The following is a 25,831-nucleotide window of genomic DNA, read 5'->3' on the forward strand; positions in this document are numbered from 1 at the left end:
GGACATCCTTCAGGACTGGATGAGTGAGTTGATAGGGTAGGAATGTGACAGCTAACTATATATTTGTCACTCTTGTTAGTTTGTGAGTGCCTTGAGTCGGTATCTTTGCATCCACAGCTGTACTGGCTGGTGGAAGATGTTCAGTATGGAGGCAGGGTGGTGTCAGGGGAAGAGCATGAATTTCGGAGTTGGAGAGATGTGCTTTCCTGCTTTTGAATGCCACCAGCTCCTCGCTCTCAGTTGTCCTATCAGAGCTGCTTCTGCATCGCAAAATAAGAACATTAATAACAATGGAGCAGGGTTATTAGGACTAATCAGCTACTGCCTGCCTGGCCCAGAAGTAAATGAAGGGGTCATTTTCCTCCCATGGCTAATGCTTGCAGAATTGCAATACTCAATTTTTGTACTAAGGCAACAGACGTAAGAAAATTAGAAGGAGGAAGAATGTCTTTAGACATTTAGAGGAGGCAGGGCTGCAGCATGCTGTGGAAAGATGCTGAGGGCATAGGAGATGTCTTGGGTGTGATAATGTCCCGTGCACCTCCATAGATACCTCAGCCAATCACGGAAAGTTGATGCCGGAGCCTGGGGCAGAGTTGGGGCTGGTAGGATGGAGGCCAGTCCTCAGCATAGAGCGAACTCTGGGAGTAGAGGTGACAGCAGTGTCAGGAAATGCTCCGAGGCAGAGTGTTGAGGGGATGTAGGAGAAGAACATGGGATTTGGCATGTTCTTCCAGAAGGAAGGTAGAGAAGGATCAGGGCCAGGCAATGGTGCTGGCCTAGCTGGAGACCTGTGCATGGCTGTGGCAGAAGTGAGGGGTCAGTAGATTCAGAGAGAAATAAAGAGCTGGGAGGAGAGATCATAGGAAAAGAAACAGCTGGTGGGGAATGGGGGTGGGGCATGGAGTGGAGGCACGGGGTGGAGGCACAGGTTGGAGGGATTCGCTTTGCAAAGGCAAAAGGACATATGTCTCATTTGAATACAAGGGAAGGAAGAGACTGTAGATGAAACCCATACATATCTTTAGAAGAAAGCTGGCACAAGATGTGTAAGTTATATCTAGCGAGCAAGGACTCCATCTCTAGTGTTGAGGTATTGGAGGGTTTTCCATTTTGGGAACTGGAGCAGGCCCTGTTTTGAATCTCTGGAGAGGAGTTGATTGGCGCACAGACATGAGACTGAAATTCACACGTGCTGACACAACTCCATGCACGGACCTCCAGGTTCCTCTATGTGCTACTGCAAGATGGGGATGTGGGTGCCAGGCAGTTGGCTGAGCTCACTCCTTGCTCAATGACTCATGTGAAAAACGATTCAAACAGTGCCCCAGCCAAATGCCAACTCCCTCTATACCATGGGACCTTATGGAGAGTCAAAATCTCAAATGTGAAGTGCACACATTTCAGGTGTCTCCTGCAGTGTGGCAGAAGATGGGAAGAAGCATCTGTAAGTCATTTAAGAAGTTAAAAGGGGGCACAGGTGGGTGATGTCCATGTTTTAAAGAGATTGGCTTTAGAGGGATGTCTCATAATAACTGCTGCTGATCTTTCAATCACACTTAGCATTTACACAGTTGTTCTCAAAATTCTATTTGATTTGATGCTGACGGCAGTACAGTGGAGTGTTTTCATGACATTTGTTTGACATAAGAGCAAATCAGGCCTCTGCGAGCTTAAGCAGGTTTCCCAAGGATGCAGCTAGCTGGTTACTGCAGACTTGGGCCTGCTGACTGTGAAGCTAAGTTCTTCCTGTTTCCTTTCCCCCATGTTATTGCCATGATTCCGTAGCAGTCATGAGAAGTCCTCTCTTCCTCCTTGAGTCTACATGGTCCCCACCCTGAGGGGAATCCTGGTTTCCTAGGAGTGAACAGCAGTAGGCAGAGGGGGTGGTGCAGAGAAGGTGGTGGAGTAGGGCTAGTGTGAAAGAAGTCTTACCTTAGTCCAGGGGCCTTTCCAAGGAAACGTGGGAGGATTCAGGTAGGTGACAGGTAAAGGTGGCTGGGGACAGGTGAATGAGAGCATGGTGCAGGACACACATGTGATATGAAGGCCCTGTAATACCTATATCCTTGTTCCCTTCACGTGAACACCCAGCCTGCTTCCCCATGGCTCCTCACATGGGCAGCCACATGCTTGGGCTCGACTTCAGAAGCATCAGCCAGACCAGAATACCTACAGATGAGGAGCTGCCTTTTCTACCAGTGACAGGCCCAGTGGGATGCAGGAAGCAGCCTGCCCTCGCTGCGGTCAGTTAGGGGGTACATTATCTGCAGAAAATTTAAGAGCAATATTAACACTCACAGTCATTCTGCTTTTGAATGTCACCATGCACTGGCAATTTTAACCAATGAGGGTGATAAAATTCCCTCCCTCCCCTCTTGGTATGCCACCACTTCCTTCTCAGGGCAGAAGCACTACTTCAAGCCTGCTAGGGTGCAGTCCTGGGGAGAAATATACTCATCACAGCCGCCTCTGCTAACTCCATCCCACCCACTTCTCTGAGGGCCCATAGCAGCAGCCAACCAGGAAGAAATGGGTGTGTGTGCAAACCTAGGGGACACCAGCAACAACAGCTTTGAGGCTTCCAGCATTTTCTAGAGCTGCTTTCAGCTCTAGTTAACTGCACAGACTTTCTCCTCCTGAGTTATGGTTCAGATGGCTCTTCCCCAATGGTAGAATTGCATTCACCGTGGAAGGAACTTTTGTGGACACCTTGCCCTGAGGCCTTCTGGGGACTCAGTCCCCTCTGTTGCATCCTTGCCGTGAAGTTTTCTAGCCTGTCCCGAGTCTTCTCACAATGGTCACCTTGTCCCTGATTGTTAGAAAATTCTCCCATATTCTAGATTGAAATTTCTTTCGCATTGGTCCTGACTCTAACCCTCTGGGATCACAGCGAGTGCATCTAACCAGACTTCCACAATGAATTCTTCTGCAAGTTACAAGGCAACTCTCTTGGTGCCCCCAAGGCTCCTCCTTTCCAGGCTAAGACGTTGCTGCAGAGCCCCTGCCCTGCCGTGCTGGCCCCTGAATATGCTCCAGAGGCCAGCGTGCTGGTTTGCACTGTTTCCCTGCTCACTTATACCACCCTCCGAAGTGGTAGGACTATTCCCGTTTATGGAAGGGGAAACAGGTCTCTCAGCCAGTGGAACCTACAGACTGGCTGCAGAGTCTGTTCTTTGGCCTCTGCGGGGGCCTCACCATTTCATTAGACCTGAGGCCTCAAAGCTGGAGCAGCAATAATAAGAGGTCATAGGAGGGGCATGACTGTCTTGCAGAAATCTCCTTCCGAGTGTGGATGTGCGGGGGCAGCCTAGAGATCGTCCCCTGCAGCCGAGTGGGGCACGTCTTCCGGAAGAAGCACCCATACGTTTTCCCTGATGGAAATGCCAACACGTATATAAAGTAAGTGCCCAGGGGCTCAGCGCGGGTGGGCAGCAGCACAGGCAGCCATGGCTGGGCGGCTGCCGGTAAGGGTTGCAGCCGTCCCTGGTGCTCTGTTAGGCTGCCTGTGTGATTTGGACTGGCCGGGGCTGCACCTTGTACTACCCAGACTCTGCTGGGGTAGGGAAGGCAGGCCTGTCACATCCAGTGTTAGAGCCGGAGGCTTCCTTAATGCTTCTGAGGCTTCAGAAGGCCCCACGTGAGGCCTCATGGGCTTTCAAGTCACTCATCAATGCCCTCCTACAGGGCATGGGCTCCGGATATTTGGGGTTTTGTGAGATGGGGGAGGGGCAGCCCTTTTTACCTTGGAGTTCTAGAAGAGCCAGTGCCCCACCTTCGGGCTGGGTCACTAGGGGAGCGGTCTTTGGGCAGATGCAGGGAATGGGAAGGCCCAAGGGATGCAGCTTAGGTGCCAGCTCCAGGGCCTGGCCAGCAGAGTCAAAGGGTCCAGGCTGGGGCAGGGCCTGAGACCCTGGGCTCCTGTCTGCTGGTGTGCTCTCCTCCTGTCTGGGGGGTGGTTCTTACGGGGACTTAGAGACCCAAGAGTGCCCACTTGCCTGTTCCTTGCTTCCTCCCTTCATCCACTCTTTTTTCCTCGATTTCTCCTCTCGATCTTTCTCTTCTCCTTTCAAAATAATTTGTGAATATTCCTCTTTCCATCTTTTCCTCTTGATTTTCTCTCTTTCCCCCACCGTCTGTCTCTTGTCATCTGATAGCTTCACTCCTCCACTTGGTCTCCTCTTCCTTTTTTTCTGTCATTTGGTCCATTGGGGTAGGGGGAGCTGTGTCATCACATCCTGACACAGCCACCCCAACACAGCTGTCCTGGAGGAGACGTGGGTTTGAGCAAGGGGAAAATTGGCCACAACTTTTGCAAAAACGTGAAGGGCAAGGGTAGGGTGATGAGAAAATGAGCAGGCCGGGAAGCAGTGGGGAACAAAGGCAGGGCTGCCTCAGCTCTCAGGTTTTCAGAAGTAAAGGTGCTCTGGGGACGTCTGGCACAGGGAAGTGGTGGCTGTGCAGGAGCCATGTGGCCGCCTGGAGGAGGGCCGGCCTGGAAATGAGGGGAAGAGCCTGGGGCTCCAGACGGTCATTGTCTTTGAGACTGGGCCCTGGCCAGTGGGCATCCTGCATGCCACTGGTAGGTCATTCAGTTTCTGGAAGATTGTGGCACAGATGTCTGCTAAACAGCTTCCAATGTGCTAATGGCTAGGTCAGTGGAGGGGGCCAGGGAGGCACTGTTAACTGCCTCCAGTGCTCCACCGACCAGGCTGTGTGTGCATAAAGTGTCATTGCAGGTCCTAGCTTAGAAGGGCTTGCCATGCTCCTCTCTTGAATGCTTCTGTTCTAAAGCAGAGCTAGCATCTGAAAGAGCACCCCCTTTTCAGTTAGGCCCCAAGTTCCCTTACTTGGCCTCAGCAGATACCACCGCTGCCCAGGCCACCAGCCATCTGACTGTTTTCTGACATCTTTTCTCTCTTTTCTGGGGCTCTTTCTGGTACCCCTGATGGCTGAGGGATCCTTAGTGTCTGTCTCTCTGTCTGTCTCCTTTTCTGTGATTCGTGGGGTCAGAGTCAGGGCAGATAACCTGATTTTAAGAACTAGAATGCTAGCAAAAAGTCTGGAAAAAGAAGCCTGATTACTTAGTTCTTTACACCTGCAGCAGGCTAACTGCACAGCCTACGGGAAGACCTGTGTGTGCCCACTTTCCCGTTGGAGAGCTGGGACCTGAACAATTCCACTGTGGTAAAGGACAGAACCCGGGAGCAAGAGCCCGAGGACAGCCAGAAGCTAGATGCCCACACAGGCCCTGCCTTTGCACTCTTGGTTACTGGCAGTGAAGGGATGCCAGTAGGGTTCCTGAGCCTTTTCTCCCTATTTCTTTGATAGCCACAGAAGTTCAGTTTCTGGCATGATTTTCCTGGTCTGTATCTTTTGGGGGAGAGGTTTGTTGTTACTAAAGGTGAGCATCCCTAATCCAAAAATCTAAAATCCAAAATGCTCCAAAATCTGAAACTTTCTGAGCACCCACATGATGCCGCAGGTGGAAAATTCCACACCTGACCTCATGTGGCAGGTCGCAGTCAAAATGCAGGCAGACAACCCACAGTTTATTCAGCATCCCTAAGGGAAAAATATCATTACCTTCAGGCTATGTGTATAAGGTGTATGTGAAACATGAATGAATTTCATGTTTAGATTAGACATGAGTCCCATCCCCAAGATATCTCATTATGTGTATGCAAATATTCCAAATAAAAAAAACCCAAATCCAAAACACTTCTGGTTCCAAGCATTTCTTGTAAAGGATACTCAACCTGTACTAAAATCTTGTGTCTTGGGGTAAAGACCCCTTTGGAGATTGGGTGGGGCTTGGCTGGGCTCAGTGCCCTGGGAACAGGAATGATAGTCAGTTGACCGTGGTGGCCCCCACCTAGGTGGTGCTGCCAGCTCAGCCCACACATGTGTATTTTAACTGGCACTCGCAGGGCCTCTCAGACAGCCCCTTACTGACACTCCTTGTCACTCCTTGTCTTCCCAGGAACACCAAGCGGACAGCTGAAGTGTGGATGGATGAATACAAGCAATACTATTACGCTGCCCGGCCATTCGCCCTGGAGAGGCCCTTCGGGAAGTAAGTGTCCCTTCAGGTTGAGGAGGGCAGAGACTGCAAAAGAGCCCAGCTCATAGGACCGATACAAATGGGTGCCGATAGGCCAGTCAGCTCAGCTACCCCGAGCTCCCGCAGGGCCCAAGGCTGTGGCTTCTTTCCTATTCCTCAGAGCTCCTGCCCAGCTCTGGATGTGCAGGGCTTTAGGCAGCTCTTGTGGAATGACTGCCTGGCAACCTGGACTGCCAGCTCTAGGGCAGCTGAGCTGTGCCTTGTGCAATGGACCAGTATTTCCTGCTTTTTGCAGAGAGGAAGGCGGCAGGACTAGACAGCCTTAGTCCTTCTAGGTGGGACTTCTTCCCTCCAAGTTCTAGGTCATCCAAGCCTAAGCTCTCTCCTTCCTTGGAGGAACAGCATGTGTACAGATGTCCTCTACAGCAGTGCTCAAGCTTCATGGGAGGAGAGGACAGAGAAAGGAATGTTTATTAAAAGCTAGATACCAGGCTGGGCGCAGTGGCTCACACCTGTAATCCCAGCACTTTGGGAGGCCGAGGCGGGTGAATCAAAACGTCAGGAGTTCGAGACCAGCCTGGCCAATATAGTGAAACCCCATCTCTACTAAAAATACAAAAATTAGCTGGGCGTGGTGGCGGGCACCTGTAGTCCCAGCTATTCAGGAGGCTGAGGCAGGAGAATCACCTGAACCTGGGAGGCGGAGGTTGCAGTGAGCCGAGATCACGCCACTGCACTCCAGCCTGGGTGACAGAGCGAGACCCCATCTCAAAAAAATAAATTAATTAATTAAAAATAAATAAATAAATAAAAGCTAGATACCATTACATAAGGCATCTCATGAATCCTCCCAATTCTGAGGAATGGGCATAATGACTCCTGGTTTATAGATGAGGAGACTGAGGCTTCTATAGGTTAAGCTTCTTGCCCTAGATGACACCATGGCAGAGGGGGATGGCGGCTCAAACCACACCTATCTGATTTCAAAACCTGGAATGACCCTGTATTCCCCAGCCCAGGGCTGATTAGAGTAGAGAAAAATAGCAACTTCACTAATGCTATCATTTATATTTCTTTGGGGGCAACCAGTGGCTTTTTGTCATGCTAACATCACCCACTCATCATACGAAGGCTGTTGAGCAGATGGGTTTTTTGCAGCCTAAATTCATAGGTTGAACCCATCACTGAGTGGGAGGATTAAATCAGAACCCACCGAAATGATTTGCACCTCTGAAACCATAAATCCATGCCGCCCCTCAGGTTCTCACTCCAAACCTCCAAGGCATTCATTTTCAGTCCTCATCAGAACTTCCAATCTGTTGGCCATATCAACCACATCCCCCTCACTGCCTTCCCTTTCTAGCTTGGATTCTACTCTTTTAAAAACTGAACTCAAAAGGTCTTGTCCTCAGACCTTCTGTGCTATTGTCCATCTAGCAACATCATCCCCACAGTTCATCCAGGTTCAACCTTGGATGAATCTGACTTTGCACCCTGTCCTCCTGTGCACACAGGCTGCTGAACAGAACTGGGAATGCCAGCTGGTGCTACTAATAATACACCATGGTCGTCAGTCTCAGCAAGGCCCGCAGTCTGCCCACTGGCCCTGCTGCCTCTCCTAGCTAGTGTTCTCCCTCGATCTTCATTAAACCTCCACTCTTCCCAGCCCCTAGTCCACCCCCCTCTTTCGCTGGCAGCAGATGACACCTTCTGTTTTACAGATGAAATAGATGACATCAACTTCCCAAAACAAACCAACCCATTAACTTCACTGCATCTGCAGCATCCTTCTCTGTCTCTTGTCTCAAAGGACAGGCTGCGCTTCCTGCTGTGGTCTCCATCCCTCCACCTGTACTCCGGATGCACCATTCATCGCTGCATTCATTCATAAATCAACATTTATCGAGTTCCCACTGCCTGGATTCATCTCCTCTTGCCTCCTGGCGCAGGGCCTCTCAAACATTAATGTGCATGCAGATTTCCTGGGGATCTCGTTAAAATGAAAATTCTGACTCTGGAGGTCTGTATTTCTAATAAGCTGCAGGTGATGCAATGCTGCCGGCCTGAGTGCCGCAATTTGAGGAGCAAGGTTCTACGGAGGAGGTTCCCAAACTAGTCTGCATATCAGAGTCCCCTGGGGAGTTTCAAACCGACTGCAGTCTGTGCCCTTCCTCCAGAGAATTGGTTTACTTGCTCTGGGGTGTGGCCTGGGCTGTAGAATTTTTCTAAAGACCCCACACCAGGTGATTCTAACATGGGGACAAGTTTGGGAACCACACTCCTTAGGGGGCTTTGCCCTCTGAGTGCCTCCACTCTCTCCCTGGTCCCTGGTCTCTCCTCTGCTGCATTATTCCCATCAGCATTTAAACTTAGTGTCTTACATCTTAAGAAAAAAAAATAGGAGGGGTAGGAAAGAAAACAAACTACAAAAACCCTCCTTCAGTCCAACATTGCTCATCATACACACTCTGTCTTTTCCACTCCTCCAATGCCCAGCTTCATGAAGCAGTGGTCTGCTTGCTTTTCTCCACTCCCCTCCTCGCTCCTGGCCCCCAAGCCCTGAGACTGCTCCCACCTGGCTCCCTCGTGACTTCCTTGCACCCTGTACTGTCCTCTTTCGCTGCCCCATCAGCATGAGTCTTCTCCCACCCCTGGCCCCTCTGGTGTCCCCCGGTCCCTAGGCTTCCAGAATTCTGCAGGCCTGGCGTTTCTTCTGCTGCTAGGCACTGCTTGCTTGGTCCCATTTGCAGGCTGTTTCCTCTTCCTACTCCTTGTATGATGGTCTTGCCAGAGGGTCTGTTAAAAAGCCTCTTCTTACTACATATTCTCTCTGGCATTAAGCACTATATCTATGCTGCTGATATTTGCATCTCTATTTCTAAGCTAAACCTATCCTTTGAGCTCCAATCCCTTCTATCCAATTATCAACTGGACACCTCCACCAGGATGTCTCCCTGGTACCTGCAACTCAACAAATCCTAAACTGAACTCATGACGTTTGCTCCTAAACTTACTCCTCATCTGATATTTCCCATCCCCATAAAGAGTTTTCGTTGCACCTGTTGCCCAAATCAGAAATCTAGGTGTCAACTTTGAATCCCTCTCCTTCTGTTCCCCATCCAAATGATCACCAAGTCTTGGTAACACTGCACCATCATGCACTGAGCACGCAGGCCCTTGCTAAACACCCAATATTCAGCATTTTAGAAACCTGACCTTCCCATCCTGATGGAGCTTAGAGTCTCGTGATGAGCTGTGGTTGGTGCTCTGTAAGAAGAAGTTCTAGTGCAATCTTGAGGTGGGGAGTGGAAGGAAGTGAGTTGGACAGGAAGCAAGGCCAGCTCTATGTGTTTGCCCAGGAAGAACAAGACATGGCTGTAACTTAGGTGGGTGCTGAGAGGTGTGGAGGCACTCAGCCTGTCATTCTTCATTCCTACCCCCACTTCCCTGTTTGAAAGCATGATCAACACCTGAGTTTCCACAGCTGCCTCCTCACTACCCTCCCTGGCCCCAGCTTTGCCCATCAGACCCATTTGTGGACCAGCACTGAGATGCTCTCAAAGTACAAACCACCTCTTGCCCTGCTTAGGACCCATCAGTTTCATCCCAGTGCCCTTTAAACAAGTCCAAACTCCTTGGCAGTGCCTCACAGGACCCTTTATGGTCTGTCTTTGCTTTCAACTCACCCGTTTCTGCTCTTCCAAATCACCACCCATACATTCACATACACATCTATTTTAAGATCCTGCAGCACTCTTCCTGCCCGCAGAGCTTCTTTCATATCTTCACATGTGCTTATCTCGCTCTCCCCACTGCCTCTAGCAGGGGTCCCTACCTCTGGTTTGTCTAGATAATGTCCCCTTTTCCTTCCAGATACCAGCAGCATCGCCATTACTACCTTGACCACCATGGACCCGACAAGCAAGGGTCCCCCTCTGAGTTGTTCCCATAGGTCCCTCCTGCTCATCCTATGTCACCTGGGCTGTGATGGCTTATTTCATTATCTTTGCCTATTGTTCAAAAGATTTCCATAGTATCCCACATTGGGTACAATGCCTGACACATAGTAGGTGCTCAATGAATATCTGATGAACAAATACATGACCAGGCCCCAGAAACAGCCAAATAAAAGGATTTTTTGAGACTGAGGCAGCGGGGAGTGGTGTTTCGGCTGCAGAATCCAAAGAGAAATTGTGAATAAGCAGGCCCAGAGCCCCAGCAGTGAATTATTAACAACACACTGAATGTTCTTGCAGCTTTATTTTGAATGAAAAGTAAAAACACCCCCAAATTCCATCTTCAAGTAAAAGCACCAGTCCTCACTGTCATTACTGCACCATTGTGAGATATTGCTAAGTGTTTCCATAGCTCTGTCTGCAGCTATAGAAATCTGTTCTTGCTTAATTTCCCCAGCACCCTCCAGAGAGATGTGAGCACAGAGCATGGGCATGGGTTGTGCTTTGTGCTCTCAGTCTGGACTGGTGTTGCTGGTGCCTGCCTCTGACAGCTGTGTTTTGTCTTTGTGTCTGTCCACAACCCCGTTGCCCCCAGTGTTGAGAGCAGATTGGACCTGAGGAAGAATCTGCGCTGCCAGAGCTTCAAGTGGTACCTGGAGAATGTCTACCCTGAACTCAGGTATCCATCCTACCTGTTGGAGCTTTGGCTGGCTGAAAGGAGAGGTCCTCAGCTGGCTTGGTCTGGAGAAGAGGCAGACAATGACCAACTGGATGAGGGCTTTTATGTATATCGGAGGTCTAAGAAGACCAGTTGGCTCCCTTCACCCCTAAAACTAGGAGGGACCCTGTACTGAATCAGTAGCATGAGGGATTACAGTTAGCCAGTAGCAATATTTCTCACCTGCTTGTGTTTGAGCCCTGACTTACGGACTCACTGACACCAGCTTCATTGCAGGGACTCATCTCCCTCTGTAGCTCCTGGGTCTTTCCTTGCCACCTCATTCTTAGTGGCACCCTGCCCTTCTCCGAGCAGTGCAGATATTTTCTAACAGCCCAGCCCTGCCATTCTCGGAACACTGCCCACCCTCTCCAGCTGGTAGTCTTGCTAATCCAGTGAGCAGTGGACTCTCCTCTCTCCCTGTGACTCTCCTCCAGCATCCCCAAGGAGTCCTCCATCCAGAAGGGCAATATCCGACAGAGACAGAAGTGCCTGGAATCTCAAAGGCAGAACAACCAAGAAACCCCAAACCTAAAGTTGAGCCCCTGTGCCAAGGTCAAAGGCGAAGATGCAAAGTCCCAGGTAAAGTAACTGGCTAAGGGTACAGGACCATGTGTCACAGTAGAGGGAGGCAGCCAGATGACTCTGCCTCCATCACCTGCTCTTACATGACATCGGATGCCCATTTATTCCCAGAGATCAGTAGTGGAGCATGAGAGGTGTGATCCCCCCACTCTGCCACTGTGCTTATGCTGCTTGCTTTCCAAGTGCAGAGTTCCTCTGAAAGACAGCTTAACAGGCAGCATCCTGCCTATAGGAAATTGCCCATTAAGTTAGCAGGAGCTTAATGAGTTTGTTGTAGTTGGTGTCCTACCTGCTGGCAGCAACCGTGGGCAGGGTCAGGCAAGGCCAATGGCACAGCTAGCTTGCAGATGTGAAATGCAAGGGGGGAGAAGACTACCGCTGGGCGACACTGCCTCCTGGGACAGGACGGAATGCCTGCTCTGTGAGTCTCCCAGCTGATTTAGCTCTGACTGGCAGGTAGTCACATCAGATTTGGTAAAACCATCACTGTCTGCCACCCTGTCTCTGGGCAGCATCCTTCTTCATCCCCAGCTTCACCTCTGCATCTCCTGCCTCCCCTAAGTCTGCAGGACCCCTTGTGGTCCCTTCTCTGAAAGGTTTCCTGTGCTTTACTTGATTCATCAACAAAGTACCTCCCCTTCCCTGCCGTGTTTTTTGGGACAGTCTTCTCCCATCTGAGGCTAGAACTGTTGTTTTAAAGGTCACTGACAAATTCACAGCCAATCTCATAGCATTTGGCCTGCTGACTGCGTTAAAGCACGGTGGCTCACGCCTGTAATCCCAGCACTTTGGGAGGTCAAGGCGGGTGGATCACCTATGGTCAGGAGTTCAAGACCAGCTTGGCAAACATGGTGAAACCTTGTCTCTACTAAAAATACAAAAAATTAGCCAGGCAGGGTGGCACGCGCCTGTAATCCCAGCTACTCGGGGGGGTTAGGCAGGAGAATCGCTTGAACCCTGGAGGCGGAGGTTGCAGTAAGCCGAGATCACACCATTGCACATTGCACTCCAGCCCAGGCAACAATAGTGAAACTCCGTCTCAAAAAAAAAAAAAAAAAGGAAAAGCACTTTTCTCTATGGCTTCCTTGCTAACTCCTCACCCCCACTCTCATACCCTTCTGGCAGGTGTTCACCAAGGTTCTCAGCTCACTGTTCTTTTCTCTACAAACCATTTCTTGGAGATTTTTTCATGCTTCCAGCTTTGACAGTTTCCTGTTTATTGATTCACAAATTCCATATCTTCATCTATCCGCGAATTCATTTATTCATTCAACAGATACTTCTCTATTAACTGTGAAGATGCAGAGATGAAAGACGAGGTTGTAGGCCTGAAGGGCCCCTCAAAGGGCCTAATGTAAAAACAAGCTAGAAAGTAGCCATTATGATGTAATCTCTGTCCTGGATGGAGTTTTGTCCAGGGTACCATAGAAGTTGCAAGAGATGACATCCAAGTTAGGTGTGAGGCTCAGGGAAGGTTTCCAACTGGACTTGGAAACGAGTTGTATTCTCAGAGATGAGTAGAAATAGGCCAGGTTGGGAAGGGAAGAAAGGGTGGCCCAGGAAAGACCTGGAGCTGAGCAAGGACGCTGGTGAGGATGCTGCCTTTGCAGGTTGGTGGGAGAGTAGGGTTGGAGAGTGGGATGTGAGGGGAGGGAGCAGCAGTGAGGCTGGAGAGAAAGCAGGAGCCGAATCCTGGTCTCTCTTCCCATGCTGAAGAGGTTACTTTTTGTCCTGGGGAACAGGATGCTATGAGATCTCAGGAGAAGGTTGGGAATTGCAGATTTGCAGGTGCTGAAGAGGTTACTTTTTGTCCTGGGGAACAGGATGCTATGAGATCTCAGGAGAGGGTTGGGAATTGCAAATCTGCAGGTGTAGATCTCCTACCTGGACTCTCAACACTGGCTGATTGGGTCCATGGCCACACTGAACTCACTTGTGACTCAAGTCAACAGATGGCCAGGAGCATCTGTCAGGCACCCTGGCTGCCTCCTTGTCCCACTAGCTCTCTCCATGTGACCCCCTTCTCCCAGGACCCCCAGTTCCAGCCTAGTCCAGCTCCTGCAGCTCTTCTTTCTCCTGCACCCCTCATTGTCTCATTTCTCAGAGGGGCTGCTCTTAGATCCCATGTTCGCTTCTTTATGCTAGATCAGCATTCCTCAATCTCAGCACTCTTGACATTTGAGCTGGATGTTTATTTGTTGTAGAGGCTGCCCTGTGTGTTATGGGTGGTCTAGCAGCAACCCTAGCCTCTGCCCACTCTTGCCAGCAGCACCTCCTCACAACACAACTCAACATAAGTCACGACCATCAAAAGTGTCTCACACATGACCAAATGCCCCCTGAGGGACAAACCCACCCTAGTTGGGAGCCACTGGGTTAGATTACAGCAACAGCCTCCACTTGCTTCTCCTGCCCTGGCTGCAGCCCTGCCCCTACCCTGACATTGCATGTGGTCACTAACCCGTTGTTCCCAGTCTCAGCACAGACATCAATGGCTCCTACTGTCTACCACAAAATACTTGAGGCATCTCAACCCCACTCCAGCTTGCGGTGGCTTTTCCAGGAACCATATCTCTACTCCAGTAGGGCAGGGGAGGGAGCTGCTTGAGTCAGACGGGAAAAGGGAAAGGAAACTGAGGTGTTGATTTTGCTTAAGGCATGACTGCCTGGATGAGAATGACATAATTTGCTCAAGTGGCATTTTGCAAAATGTTGTGAGTAGGTGACACACATCCTTGTCTTCTGAATCTGTGTGTGGGCAGTACTGGTGGGCAGCAGCCAGAGTGTTGTCTTCCCCCCTTCCCTGGGGCAGGAGTGTGCTTGGTCTGTTTCCAGCAGAACAGGGGGCTTTTCTGGTACCTGACGCCTTGGGCTGCATAAGGAAGTGGGAAGAGAGGAGCCGGGTCTCTATGGGCCTCAGAGAGGGGCCCTGCAATGCCCTGGCCCTGAGGAGAGTTGTCAGGCCTTTATTTGACCGAGGGTAGTAGTGCCCATCCCAGCTGACCCTCCTGTCATGAGGGACAACAGTCATCTGCAGGCAACTCACACTCATCCTGGGCATGGCCTGTGCGTGAGCAAAGCATCTTCTCTGGAAGATAGTACTGAGATGCCTCTCCTCTCTGCCTTGGAGAGAACAACAGAGTTGGTGTCACCACAGTGTGAATGTGGGGTGCTGGGGGAATACTCCTAGACAGGATGATGCTCAGTCCACTTCACAGACTGTACCACGGCCCAGGGACCATTCCTGCTGGGATGCAAGGTGGCCTGATGCTGGGTGAGACACAGACCTGCCCTCCAGGGCCTACGGCACGACCTGGATACATTTCCAAGTAATCTGGAGGTGTTAAACCCACATGGGACTGATAGAAATCCACATGACCATGCCACCTAAGATAATCTCCCTGAGTACATGTGCGTGTGTGTGTGTGTGTGTGTGTGTCATAGGACTGACTTATATGGCCTTTCTCTTCTTTTCAGTGTCTGCTCCTCCTTCCCATATAAACTACTAGTCCTGTCTTCCTGCTTCCCAACCCCTTCTGCTAACACTGGGCTTTGTCACATTCTCTCCTCTTATGGCTGCTTTGCCCCCATCACCTCTTCCCACCTCTGTCCTCCTACTTGTCCTGCCTCTTGGCCTGTCCAGAGGGAGTCACATCTGCCCCTCAAACCCCTAAACATGGTTTGTTCAGTCTTCTCTGCTCCCACTTCTTTTGTCTCTGAGAGACCGTATCAGGGAAGTGACATAAAAGCCTGTTAAGTAGATGTTGCTATTATCCCATCATACAGATACAGGCTGAGGCCAAAACAATGAAACCAAGGCTTGGAGAGGTTACCCAAAGTCATATCCTACCAATAAGGGTGAAGATGGATTTGGAGAATCTGGCCGCATATCATAGTTCTGCTCTTGCTGATGCTGGAGAGTCAGGGCTGGCTCTGAGCTCTTTTAGACAAGTTTAATCAGGGGAGAAGACACCTGCCCCTGAAATTCCTCTTCTAGGTTGTAAACGTTAAAACCATAAATCAGCTCCACCTTGACAGGGGAGAGTGGCAAGAGATTCTTCTTCTTGGCCAGTTTCCAAGGACAATCTTTATGAAAAGATGAACGAAGGTTGTACTCCCACGTCAGGGTCTCGGGTGGAGGACAATGCCAGAGAGTAGTCCCCTCCCTGATGTTATGGGCATTGGGACAAGAGCATGAATGGAGGCTCCTACTCCCGATTCCACACCAGAATGTGGGACACACACCATGCTGGCTTCCTGTCTTGCCTGCCCCCATTTCTTCACACCCTGGCTGCACATCCAAGCTGGGTCACTCCCAACTAAATGGTCCCCCTTGCGCCTAGGGGTGTGTACTAGGGATATAGTCTACCCTTAGAGGACACACTCAAAGGCGAAGAAGCGAAGCCCCAGGTAAAGTAACTGGCTGGGGATACAGGACCATGTATGAACCCAGGGATGAGATCTACATAGGTTTTTAAATAAGTCTTGGTCCTTTTGGCCTGGAGACTCTAGGGTCCTCAACTGTGGAGTAAAAGCACCAGCGAATGGGAACCAAGGGCTGAGTTCAGCTTTGGCTCCCCACAGTCTCTGCAGGCAGGTGAGCTCCAGGCTCTGGGGCATCCTCATTGTTGAAAGGAGACTGTTTTGTCCTCTGGTTCTGATACTGGCTCCGGATGCTGCTCCACCCCCAGTGCTATCCATTCCTCACCCTGCCTTCCCTCCCTCTCTTGGCTGGCTTGTCAACCTTGGGAGCAAAATGTTTAATCTGAGTGTGTATTGAAGATGTCAGAAAACTGATGCCTTAGGTGAAATGCGAGAGAAATACATCATCCGTTTGTAAACATGTGAAGCCCGAGAAGTCTCCAGGTTAACAAGTTTCCTCTTAACTTTATTGGACTCTAGAAAAATATTTGTGAAAGGTAGAAAGAATACAGTGCACCAATCTAGTTTCCATCCCAATTTAAAGAAAGGGGAAAAACATAAAATATATTTTTAGCTCGCCCTTTTACCTGTCTCCCAGTGTGTGGGCTACTGGCTGTGGAGCATGCAAGGTGGGTACCCTGGGTGGGCAGGTGAAGATAAAGTCTTCCCCTAACCTGGACTGGCACTGGTGCCTCGAAGTGTGTGAGCCTGAGTCTGCTGGTGGGACAGGCTGCCCGCACACCACCCTCCCTGCCCGATGCCACCCTCCCTGCCCACATGCCACCCTCCCTGCCCACACACCACCCTCCCTGCCCAATGACACCCTCCCTGCCCGATGCCACCCTCCCTACCCACACACCACCCTCCCTGCCCAATGACACCTTCCCTGCCCGATGCCACCCTCCCTGCCCACACACCACCCTCCCTGCCCACACACCACCCTCCCTGCCCACACGCCACCCTCCCTGCCCAATGACACCTTCCCTGCCCGATGCCATCCTTCCTGCCCACATGCCACCCTCCCTGCCTGATGTCACCCTCCCTGCCCGATGCCACCCTCCCTGCCTGCATGCCACCCTCCCTACCCACACACCACCCTCCTTGCCCAATGACACCCTCCCTGCCCGATGCCACCCTCCCTGCCTGATGCCACCCTCCCTGCCTGATGCCACCCTCCCTGCCTGATGCCACCCTCCCTGCCTGATGCCATCCTCCCTGCCCAGTGCCACCCTTCCTTCCTGTGCTTTCTCAATACAGCCTTGGGAATGGCTCCATCCCTGCCTCCAGCATAGCTCCTGGGTAGAATTCCAAAGGAAGGTCTGTAAGGTCGTCTCTCTTCTTGTTGGCTTCCCCCGGTCACCATCGTCAACACAGCAGACAGCAATTGAGCATTTGCTAATGGAAAGCACCACTCTGGGATAGGTATTAACCCATTTGTTCCTTGCAGTGACCCTCTTAGAGACTGATGTCATCCTCATTTTACATACAAGGGAACTGTATGTACAGAGTTGAGTAACTTGCTCAAATTCACAGGTTAATAGGCAGCTCTGTGGGGATTCTAGCCCTGGTATCATCCCAGGGTCCAACAACATGACCCAACAAAGATGTACTGAGTGTGGTCTTCAATTGCACCTGTAAGTGTAATCTTGCCACATGGGAGGAAAGGACAGAATGGGCTGGCAATAAAGAAAAGACCCCAAAAGTGGGTTCATCAAAGTTTCCAATGGAAGGAGGTGTGTCTAGGAGCCCACCAGATCATCCTGCTGCCTCTGGAGAAAAAACCTCCACCAGGGAGGGGCTGAGGTAGACCCCAGCACAGCCATCAGTGCACTTGTGCTGTTGTCACAGTTGGTACAATCACTACAGCTGATGCGTCAGAGAGCCAGAGGCATCACGAGGTCAGTTCATTTGAATTCAGGCTCATCCATTCTAGATGCCTTGTTTGAAGGGAGAGCTTCAAGGCTATGTCTCAGGGACCGTGGAGGTACCCAGTATGGACTAAGAGGTTCAAGGCCCTGGATACTTGGCTCAGGTCCCACCTCACCAAGGAGAGACCAAGTTCAGAATCAACCCTGGGGTCTGCTTCTGGCATTGCCAGAGTAACCATTGGCCCCTTTGATCCTCAGTCTCCCCTTATACAAAACAGGAACCGTAGTGGTTATGAGAATTAAATAGACAATGAATGTGAAGCAACTAGCACCAGGCCTGGCCCTTGAAAGAGTCTCTTACAAGCAGGCGTCACTTTGGCTGTCTAACGACAACAAAACCGGCAGTGCTGCCCTGCCCATGCCTGGTGGTGTCACCCCTTCTGGAGAGAGTATTGACAGATGGGGTAAGGGAGGCTTGGAGAGACTGCCCAGGTGGTATGTGAGTAATGCCAGCGCATGGTTCAGATACAGGCCTGCCACCTGCAGAGCCCAAGCCCTTCAGGTGAGACTAGGGCTTCTAACCCTCAGCACTACTGGTATTAGGGCCAGATCCTTCTTTGTTGAGGGGCTGTCCTGTGCAGCATAGGATGTTTAGCAGCATCCCTGACCCCACCCACTGGCGGCTAGAAACACTCCTTTACCCAGCCATAGAACCAAAAATGTTTACAGACGCTGCCAGAGGTCCGCTGAGTGGGGAGAGTTGAGAGCCGCTGCTCCAGGTTGATAGTTTCTTGCCCACCAGAGGCGGGGGCCCTGGGCCCTTCCAAGACCAGCTCCTCTGCCTGGGCCCAGGCTTGTCCTCATTCCTGCCTCTTTTTTTTTTTTTTTTTTTTTTTTTTTTGAGATGGAGTCTTACTCTTTTGCCCAGGCTGGAGTGCAATGGCATGATCTCAGCTCACTGCAACCTCTGTCTCCCAGGCTCCAGCAATTCTCCTTCTTCAGCCTCCTGAGTAGCTGGGATTACAGGCACGTGCCACCACACCTGGCTAATTTTTGTATCTTTGGTAGAGATGAGGTTTCACCATATTAGCCAGGCTGGTCTCGAACTCCTGACCTCATGATACATCCATCTCAGCTTCCCAAAGTGCTGGGATTACAGGCAAGAGCCACCGTGCGTGGCCCTCTTTTAGTTACATCTTAAGACAATCTTTTATCCCTGCTTCGCCATCCTGTGCAAGACCACAAGCCCCAGGCTGGGTGCTGTGGCCCCTCTGCATCCCAGCTTCCACAGCTATGGCCAGACTGGCATCTGCTGGCGAGAGAAGGTTACTGACCCCCTGCCTGTCCCCTCCCTGCTCCCACCAGCAGTGGCTATCTCCAGACATGTCCTCCAAGCACAGAAGGTTTCAAGGCTGTCTGGCCCAGTCCATCCCCTCCTCATTCGTTGATGACTCCCCTCCTCCTCAGCCCCCAGCTGGCCTATCCCAGTGGAGGGGGCAGGGCCACCCACACCAACCCCCAGGGCGGTCTCTGGGTTGCCCTTCCATGGCTACAGCTTTGGGATAGGAGGGACGGTTCCCGGACCAAACCAAGGGTTGGTCTGCTTATTCTCATGGCCCAATAATGAGATGCAGATGAACTGGGAAAGAAGAGAGTTTATTTCTGTAACCGGGTACAGAGACAAAACCTGGAAATTATCGCCAGACCAACTCAAAATTACAAAGTTTCTCAGAGCTTATATACCTTCTAAGCTGTTTGTCTGCTTGTAAGTGTGCATTCATCTAAAGACATAAATGATTAACTTCTTTTAATCTATAACTAAGGTCTGAGTCCTGAAGACCTTCTCCTGGAGCCTCAGTAAATTTACTTAATCTAGATGGGTCCAGATGCCAGGGGTGATTACTCTTATCTTGTCTCCTGCTAAATCATGGAGGTTTGGGGAGTTCCTTCAGACCCCAATAAAACTTGTTTGTGGAGGTCTGGGGAGTTTCTTCAGACCCCCAATAAAACTTGTTTAATCCTAAACGGGTCCTGTTAAGAATTCCTTCATTATCTTGTCATGCTTCAAGGCCTAGGAAAGGCCTAGGCAAACTCTTGGTGGGCTTTTGTTACATATAAGCCTTTGTAAAAGGGCACTGGCCCTTTCAGCCTTTAACATTTAACTTACCCACTCAGTCAGGGCTGAAACAGTTGTCTTGGAGGCCTGCCTGTTCAGCCGTTAGGGAGACCTGGCCTGCCACAGGACCTCCATCATGGGCTAGGCTTTTGCCAGGCCCCCAAATGAAGCCAACAGCAGAGGGCCCAGCACTCAGAGAATCCAGGCCAGACCTGCTGAGCAACCTCTGCTGCCTTCCTAGAGTCTGTTTCTGACTGCAGGATTCTTTTAATAAACCCATTCATCACGGCCCTTCTGGGAAGTCTGACAGGCTCCGGAATGGAAATCTGAAAATGCTCTCCTTGCTTCCCGCCTGCGTGCTCCTGTCTTCTCCTGCTTCTCCTCCCTCCTCTCCTCTTTCAGATGTGGCCAGACATCAGCCTTCCTCTGGGACATGATGAGGCTAAGTTATTGAAATGCCAGGAAATACCAACTAATGGAAAGTCCACTTAGCATGAGGGCTGCATTAGCTGTGCCTGTTCACACATTCTCCTTGGGGGTCTTTGAGATGTTTTCATCAGGTCCCGGCCTGGGGATGCACCAGATGCCCAAATGCATTTCTTCCTGAAAGGCGTCTGTGGACAACAAGGGTCAAGGATGTCAAAAGAACTCCCCACCCACCCACCCATCCAGCACTTCCAGTTTTGAGACCCCTAGGATATTAAAAAAGAAGAAACGCCAAAGTGGGCTCTCAAAAGAGGCTTTTATATTTAATCAGTTAATGCTTTTAACACAGAAAACACAACGTCATTGTATGATGGTGATTGTAAGATAATGGCAGGATTTATTTTTGAAATACTAATTTGTGGTTCCCTACAGACTCTATAGTCAGGTAATGGGTCAGAAGGAATGAACTTCGTCTTTCCCTTGTACTGACCTCAGAGCATATGGCTTCCTGGTAGTCCAGCTGTTGCATTTGACCTTTTGGCCCTTCTCTCTCCTCCCCACAGGCCAAGGAATATTCTAGGCCCACTTTCTAGATCACATTCTGGATATTTAGGACTTCAGAATCCTCCACCCAAATGGCCCCAGCCTAATTCAAAACCCTACGTAGGTCTCATCCCTGGGTTTGTCCTCCGAGGGTGGACTGTGTCTCTAGTACACATCCCCAGGTCCAAGGGAGACCATTTAGAGGGGAATGACTCAGCTTGGATATGCAGCCAAGGTGGGGGAGGAAAAAGGGGGGCGGCTCAGGCTAGAAGCCAGCACTGTGTGTATCCTATGGTCTGGTGTAGAATCCAGAGTGTGGGCCTCCATTCATACTCATGGCCCAATTACTCTATTAGAGAGGGCACTATTCTCTGGCCTGCCCCACCCCAGACCTTGGCAAGGGAGTACAACCTTTGTTCATCTTTTCATAAAGGTTGTCACTGGGAACTGGCCAAGAAGAAGAATCTCTTGCCACTCTCCCCTGTCAAGGTGGAGCTGATCTTTGGTTTTAATGTTTACAACCTGGAAGAAGAATCTCAGGGGCAGGTGTCTTCTCCCCAGATTAAAGTTTCTAAAAGGGCTCAGAGCCAGCCCTGACTCTCCAGCATCAGCAAGAGCAGACAGAGCTGCTGGAGAAAGTTGGTGTGGGGGCCACTTGCTGGTGTATGACTTTGGATAGCCTCTCCGAGCCTTGGTTTCATCATCTATAAAATGAGGATAATAGTAATACCTACTTAATAGGATTCTTATGAAAATTAATCAATCTGTGTAAAGTTGTCAGGATAATGCTGGGCACATCCTAAGCGCTCAATAAATGTCAGCTCTTATTAGCAGCAGCAGCAGCAGCCTGGTCATTGCACCACCTCTGTGTGGACAGACTTCTTTCCCCTTTCAGCTTATCTTGGAGAAAGGCAAATGGGATGTGTAGAATGTGATGTTCACAAGGCCAGAGAAGAACTTCTTGATATGTCCCAAGGAATATATCTCATGACTTTTTATTATAGAAAATTTCAAATATCTATAAATACAGAAGTTGAATAGTATAAAAAACGCCCATGTACCCATTGCCCTGCTATAAGAACAAGACTCACGGACAGTCTTGTTTCGTCTATATTTGCATCTCTCCCAAGGGAGTGCTTTCTGATCTAGGTCTTCTCCCAACACCAACAGTTTGAAAAGGGATAAAAGAATCCTTATGCCGGAGCCATTCTCCCACTAGGCTGGTGAGTCCCAGATCAAGAGAGCCAGGCATCATTGTCCAGCAAGTCAGGTTGACTCAAGGTGGACGTATTCAGGACAGCAGAAGGTCCTGAGCCTGTGGGAGTGGTTCCTCTGAACCACCCAGGTCCCAGAAAACAAAGTCTTTCAGCAGCCCGTGGAGGACAGGAGAGGACCAGGGACCAGAAGGGAAGGTGCAGAACAAGAGACAGATGACCACCATGTCTGCCTGGGGGACACCTTGTCCTAGAGTAGGAGGCTGGCCTGCTAAGTGGACTTTTTCATTCTTGGGCCAAGGGGAAGTAGCCAATGAGTAACCTGGTCCACAGGCTCAGGGTCAACTTGTTTCAGGGATGTAGTGGAAACAGATACAGCCCTCAAAGGATCCTCTGCAGCTTCCCCAGGGGACCCAATTCAGGAATCATCTTCTTTGCCCCCAGATGGAGGCAAAGGGTAAATGTTACCTTATTTTACAACCTGTGGTAAAAAACTGCTTATGCCAGTACTTTCTGCCCCACTGACTTAAGAACTGGGAAGTGCTTGTGGTTTCATAAGCCAGTTACTCTGTGATCTCTGATACTTTGGAGGAAAAATGTTGGAATCATCCCTCATAATGAACGACACAGCATGCCCTTCTTCCTGATGCCAACAGAACTCTGCTTGTCAATCCAATTTCTCAGCTTCTCTCCCTGCAAGAGCACAGGGGACAAAAGATCTATTATCCTGGCACATGCACCCTCCTGAAATAATCTGAATCCTCATAACATTCTTCTTTCCCTAGACCCTTCTTTATTCATTCCCTTGGAACACTTGTTCCATTTGTCCTTCCATCTGCCTCTTGTCATAACTCTCGTGTGCTCTAGTCTCATGTGCTCTAGACACTGACTCGGACTCCCTTTCAAAGAACAGGGGAGAGTCTAAAGGTATCTGATATGGAGGGGTGGGGAGTTGACCTGCTAGATGGCTGCTTGAAATGTCAAGTGCTAGGAACAGACCCCCTCGAGATGTTTTCTCCAAACAGAAACTGTGGAGCACACAGCTCTGCTGGGATTGTTGTTCAGGCTCCCGCTCAAAGCCCAGAATTGTTCAGGACTCCCAGAGGCAGCCTGAATGGCCCAGGCCCAAGCCCCTTCATGGGGTATGGGATGGAGATTTCCATGGAGATATGACCTCCGAGTCTCTGGCACTTGACCACCATGTCTGCCTGGGGGACACCTTGTCCTAGAGTAGGAGGCTGGCCTGCTAAGTGGACTTTTTCATTCTTGGGCCAAGGGGAAGTAGCCAGTGAGTAACCTGGTCCAGAGGCTCAGGGTCAACTTGTTTCAGCATTTTCCAAGGTAACTTTGATGATCATTGCCTACTGCGACCCTTGGTGCTTCTTACCAACCTGTGCTAATCACACCCACAGGTGTGGTTGTATCCCACGAGTGGTGGCTTCCTGGATCCTGAACAAACCTTCCTGGTCTCTTTCTCCCCAGGTGTGGGCCTTCACGTACACCCAGCAGATCCTCCAGGAGGAGCTGTGCCTGTCGGTCATCACCTTGTTCCCTGGCGCCCCAGTGGTTCTTGTCCTTTGCAAGAATGGAGATGACAGACAGGTAAGTGCTCAGCAGGTCCCTGGGATGTGGCCATCTCCGTAATGTGACTGCCTGTTGAGGGCTTAGTCTCATGAGCAGGAAAAGAGAGAAATTGTTAGAAGAGGAAGAGTTGATAAGTGAGGTCAGGAGAGGGAGGGAAAGTGCTGCCTGGGATCCCCTCTGTGATGCTAGCAGCAACGGCAACATCCACCCTCACTGGTCAGCCTGCCCCATGAAAGCCTATTGATTTCCACTGACCACACCATGCCCACTCATCTTCTACTTTCCTGTCATTGCTCTGTTCCCCACCTGGGATCCCAAACAAGGATCTCAGGGTCGCAAGGATGAGCAAGACTTGACCCTTGCCTTCGGGGCCCTGGGCTGTGGCAGTGTGTCCCCCAAACTTCCTAGCATTCTGGACGCACCAAATGCCCAGTTCCTCTAGCAGCAAAGTGATGTCTCCATTCAGTTTCTTGTCAACTGGGTATTGGTGTTAGAGAGAACAAGATTCAAATGCCTGTTTTATGGTTTACAGGCTGTGTGACCCATGGCAGGTTACTGGACCTCTCTGGATGTCCATTTCCTCCTCTCTGAAACGGGGTTGAGGATGTCCACTACACAGGGCAGCTGTGACTGTCTCTTGGCAGTAACGTGCTCAGTGCCCTCTCCGGGGTGCTTCCCCTGATGTGTCCAGTCCCTCCTTTGTCATGCGAGGACAAGTGTGAGAACCTGCTGCATGAGACCTGCCTCTCTGCTCTGGCCCCTCGTGTGCTGACACATTTTGAAGAAGCCCCCAGCCCCTCCTGCCATCACACTCGCTGCTCCCAGCTCTTCCCCACTTCTCTGCCATCGTGCAGATGCTGAGTGTGGATCGTTTCTTAGGTTGCTCCTGTGACTAACTCGCTTCACGTTTTCCGGGCTGCTGCTTGGAAAGTTATTGCCTCCTAATGAGTTTTCCTAGTAAACATATTGATTTTGCTTTTAACTTTTTTTAATCCAATTTAAAAAAAGAAACCAACAATAATACCCGGCAGAGCAATTAGTTGCAGTTTTAGAGCTTATGAAACCACGAAATCAAGTCTCTGAGTGACCCTAGACATGAGGCACCTACCTTTCTGATAATGCCAGAACTCCCATATTACTGATGGCACCTAGTTCATTCACTCTCCTCTTTGTCTTACCAGCAATGGACCAAAACTGGTTCCCACATCGAGCACGTAGCATCCCACCTCTGCCTCGATACAGATATGTTCGGTGATGACACCGAGAACGGCAAGGAAATCGTCGTCAACCCATGTGAGTCCTCACTCATGAGCCAGCACTGGGACATGGTGAGCTCTTGAGGACCCCTGCCAGAAGCAGCGAGGGCCACGGGGTGGTGCTTCCCTGGACCAGAACAGACTGGAAACTGGGCAGCAAGCAGCCCGCAACCACCTCAGACATCCTGGACTGGGAGGTGGAGGTAGAGCCCCCAGGACAGGAGCAACTGTCTCAGGGAGGACAGAGAAAAACATCACAAGCCAATGGGGCTCAGAGACAAATCCCACATGTTCTCAAGGCCATTAGTTCCAGTCCTGGCCAGTCTTTCCCTGATTGGTATCTGGAGACAGAAACCTAATGGGAAGTGTTTATTGTTCCTTTTCTTACAAAGGAAGCACTCTCTAGAGGCCAGAGAGAAAAGCCTTCTTTTTCACTAGGCCAGGACTACATTGAGAGATGAGGAATGGAAGTTGTTTCCAAAAGAAATAAAGAGAAACTTAGAAGTTGTCTCTGGACATCTCTTGCTCTTTTCTTCTTATGTTGGCTCAGGGCTAAGCTGAGCTCTTCACGGAATAGGGGCATGGGGTGGGGGGCACCTGTGGCAGATCGGACAAAGAAGACAGGGAGATGGGGATCTGTGCCCTTATCCTGGGCTGCCACCAACTAGCTGTGGGATCTTAAAATGACATGTAGCTTCTTTGACCCACCATTTCCTGTTATGTCAAATTAGGAGAGTGGGACCAGATCAGGGGTTTCTACTGATGATGCACACCTGCCACATTCTGCGGAATTGTCTAACTTGGAGGCTGTGGAGATCCTGGTTCAGTAAGTGCGGGGTAGGGTCCAGACATGTCAGCTGATTCTGACACCACTCCTTGCTTAAAAACATTACCCTAGGATGATCTCTCTGGCTGCTAGGGCTTTATGGCCTGTGGCCTTTAGCATAGAAATTTCTTACTCTAATAAATCTCCAGCTTACTGGTGTGCCCTGGGCATGGGTTATGGTAGTTGTCCATTCTTATCAACTAGGGTTTAAGAGAAGAACCAATCCATATGAAGTTCCCAAAATATGCCCATA

At 50.3% G+C, this 25,831-nt stretch overlaps 1 protein-coding gene across 5 annotated transcripts in view; it reads left to right on the forward strand.

Annotated features, from left to right (window-relative positions):
* The window catches only part of GALNT14 (polypeptide N-acetylgalactosaminyltransferase 14), a 232,784-nt gene extending 207,181 nt beyond the window's left edge, over window positions 1–25,603 (forward strand). For 3 of the 5 annotated variants that reach the window (XM_055252509.2, XM_055252513.2, XM_055252512.2), the window contains exons 10-15: window positions 3,276–3,402; window positions 5,984–6,076; window positions 10,616–10,699; window positions 11,176–11,320; window positions 23,395–23,514; window positions 24,678–25,260. In XM_055252509.2, coding sequence (XP_055108484.1) covers window positions 3,276–3,402; window positions 5,984–6,076; window positions 10,616–10,699; window positions 11,176–11,320; window positions 23,395–23,514; window positions 24,678–24,836 — 728 coding nt within the window. In that variant the 3' untranslated portion in view covers window positions 24,837–25,260. Of the gene's footprint in view, window positions 1–3,275; window positions 3,403–5,983; window positions 6,077–10,615; window positions 10,700–11,175; window positions 11,321–23,394; window positions 23,515–24,677; window positions 25,261–25,483 lie in introns of those variants that run through there. The other 2 variants (XM_055252511.2, XM_055252515.2) reach the window with 2 other exon arrangements.
* The last annotated feature ends 228 nt before the right edge of the window (window positions 25,604–25,831 follow it).

The sequence above is a fragment of the Symphalangus syndactylus genome, chromosome 18 (genome assembly GCF_028878055.3).
Source record: "Symphalangus syndactylus isolate Jambi chromosome 18, NHGRI_mSymSyn1-v2.1_pri, whole genome shotgun sequence".
Classification (NCBI taxonomy): domain Eukaryota; kingdom Metazoa; phylum Chordata; class Mammalia; order Primates; family Hylobatidae; genus Symphalangus; species Symphalangus syndactylus.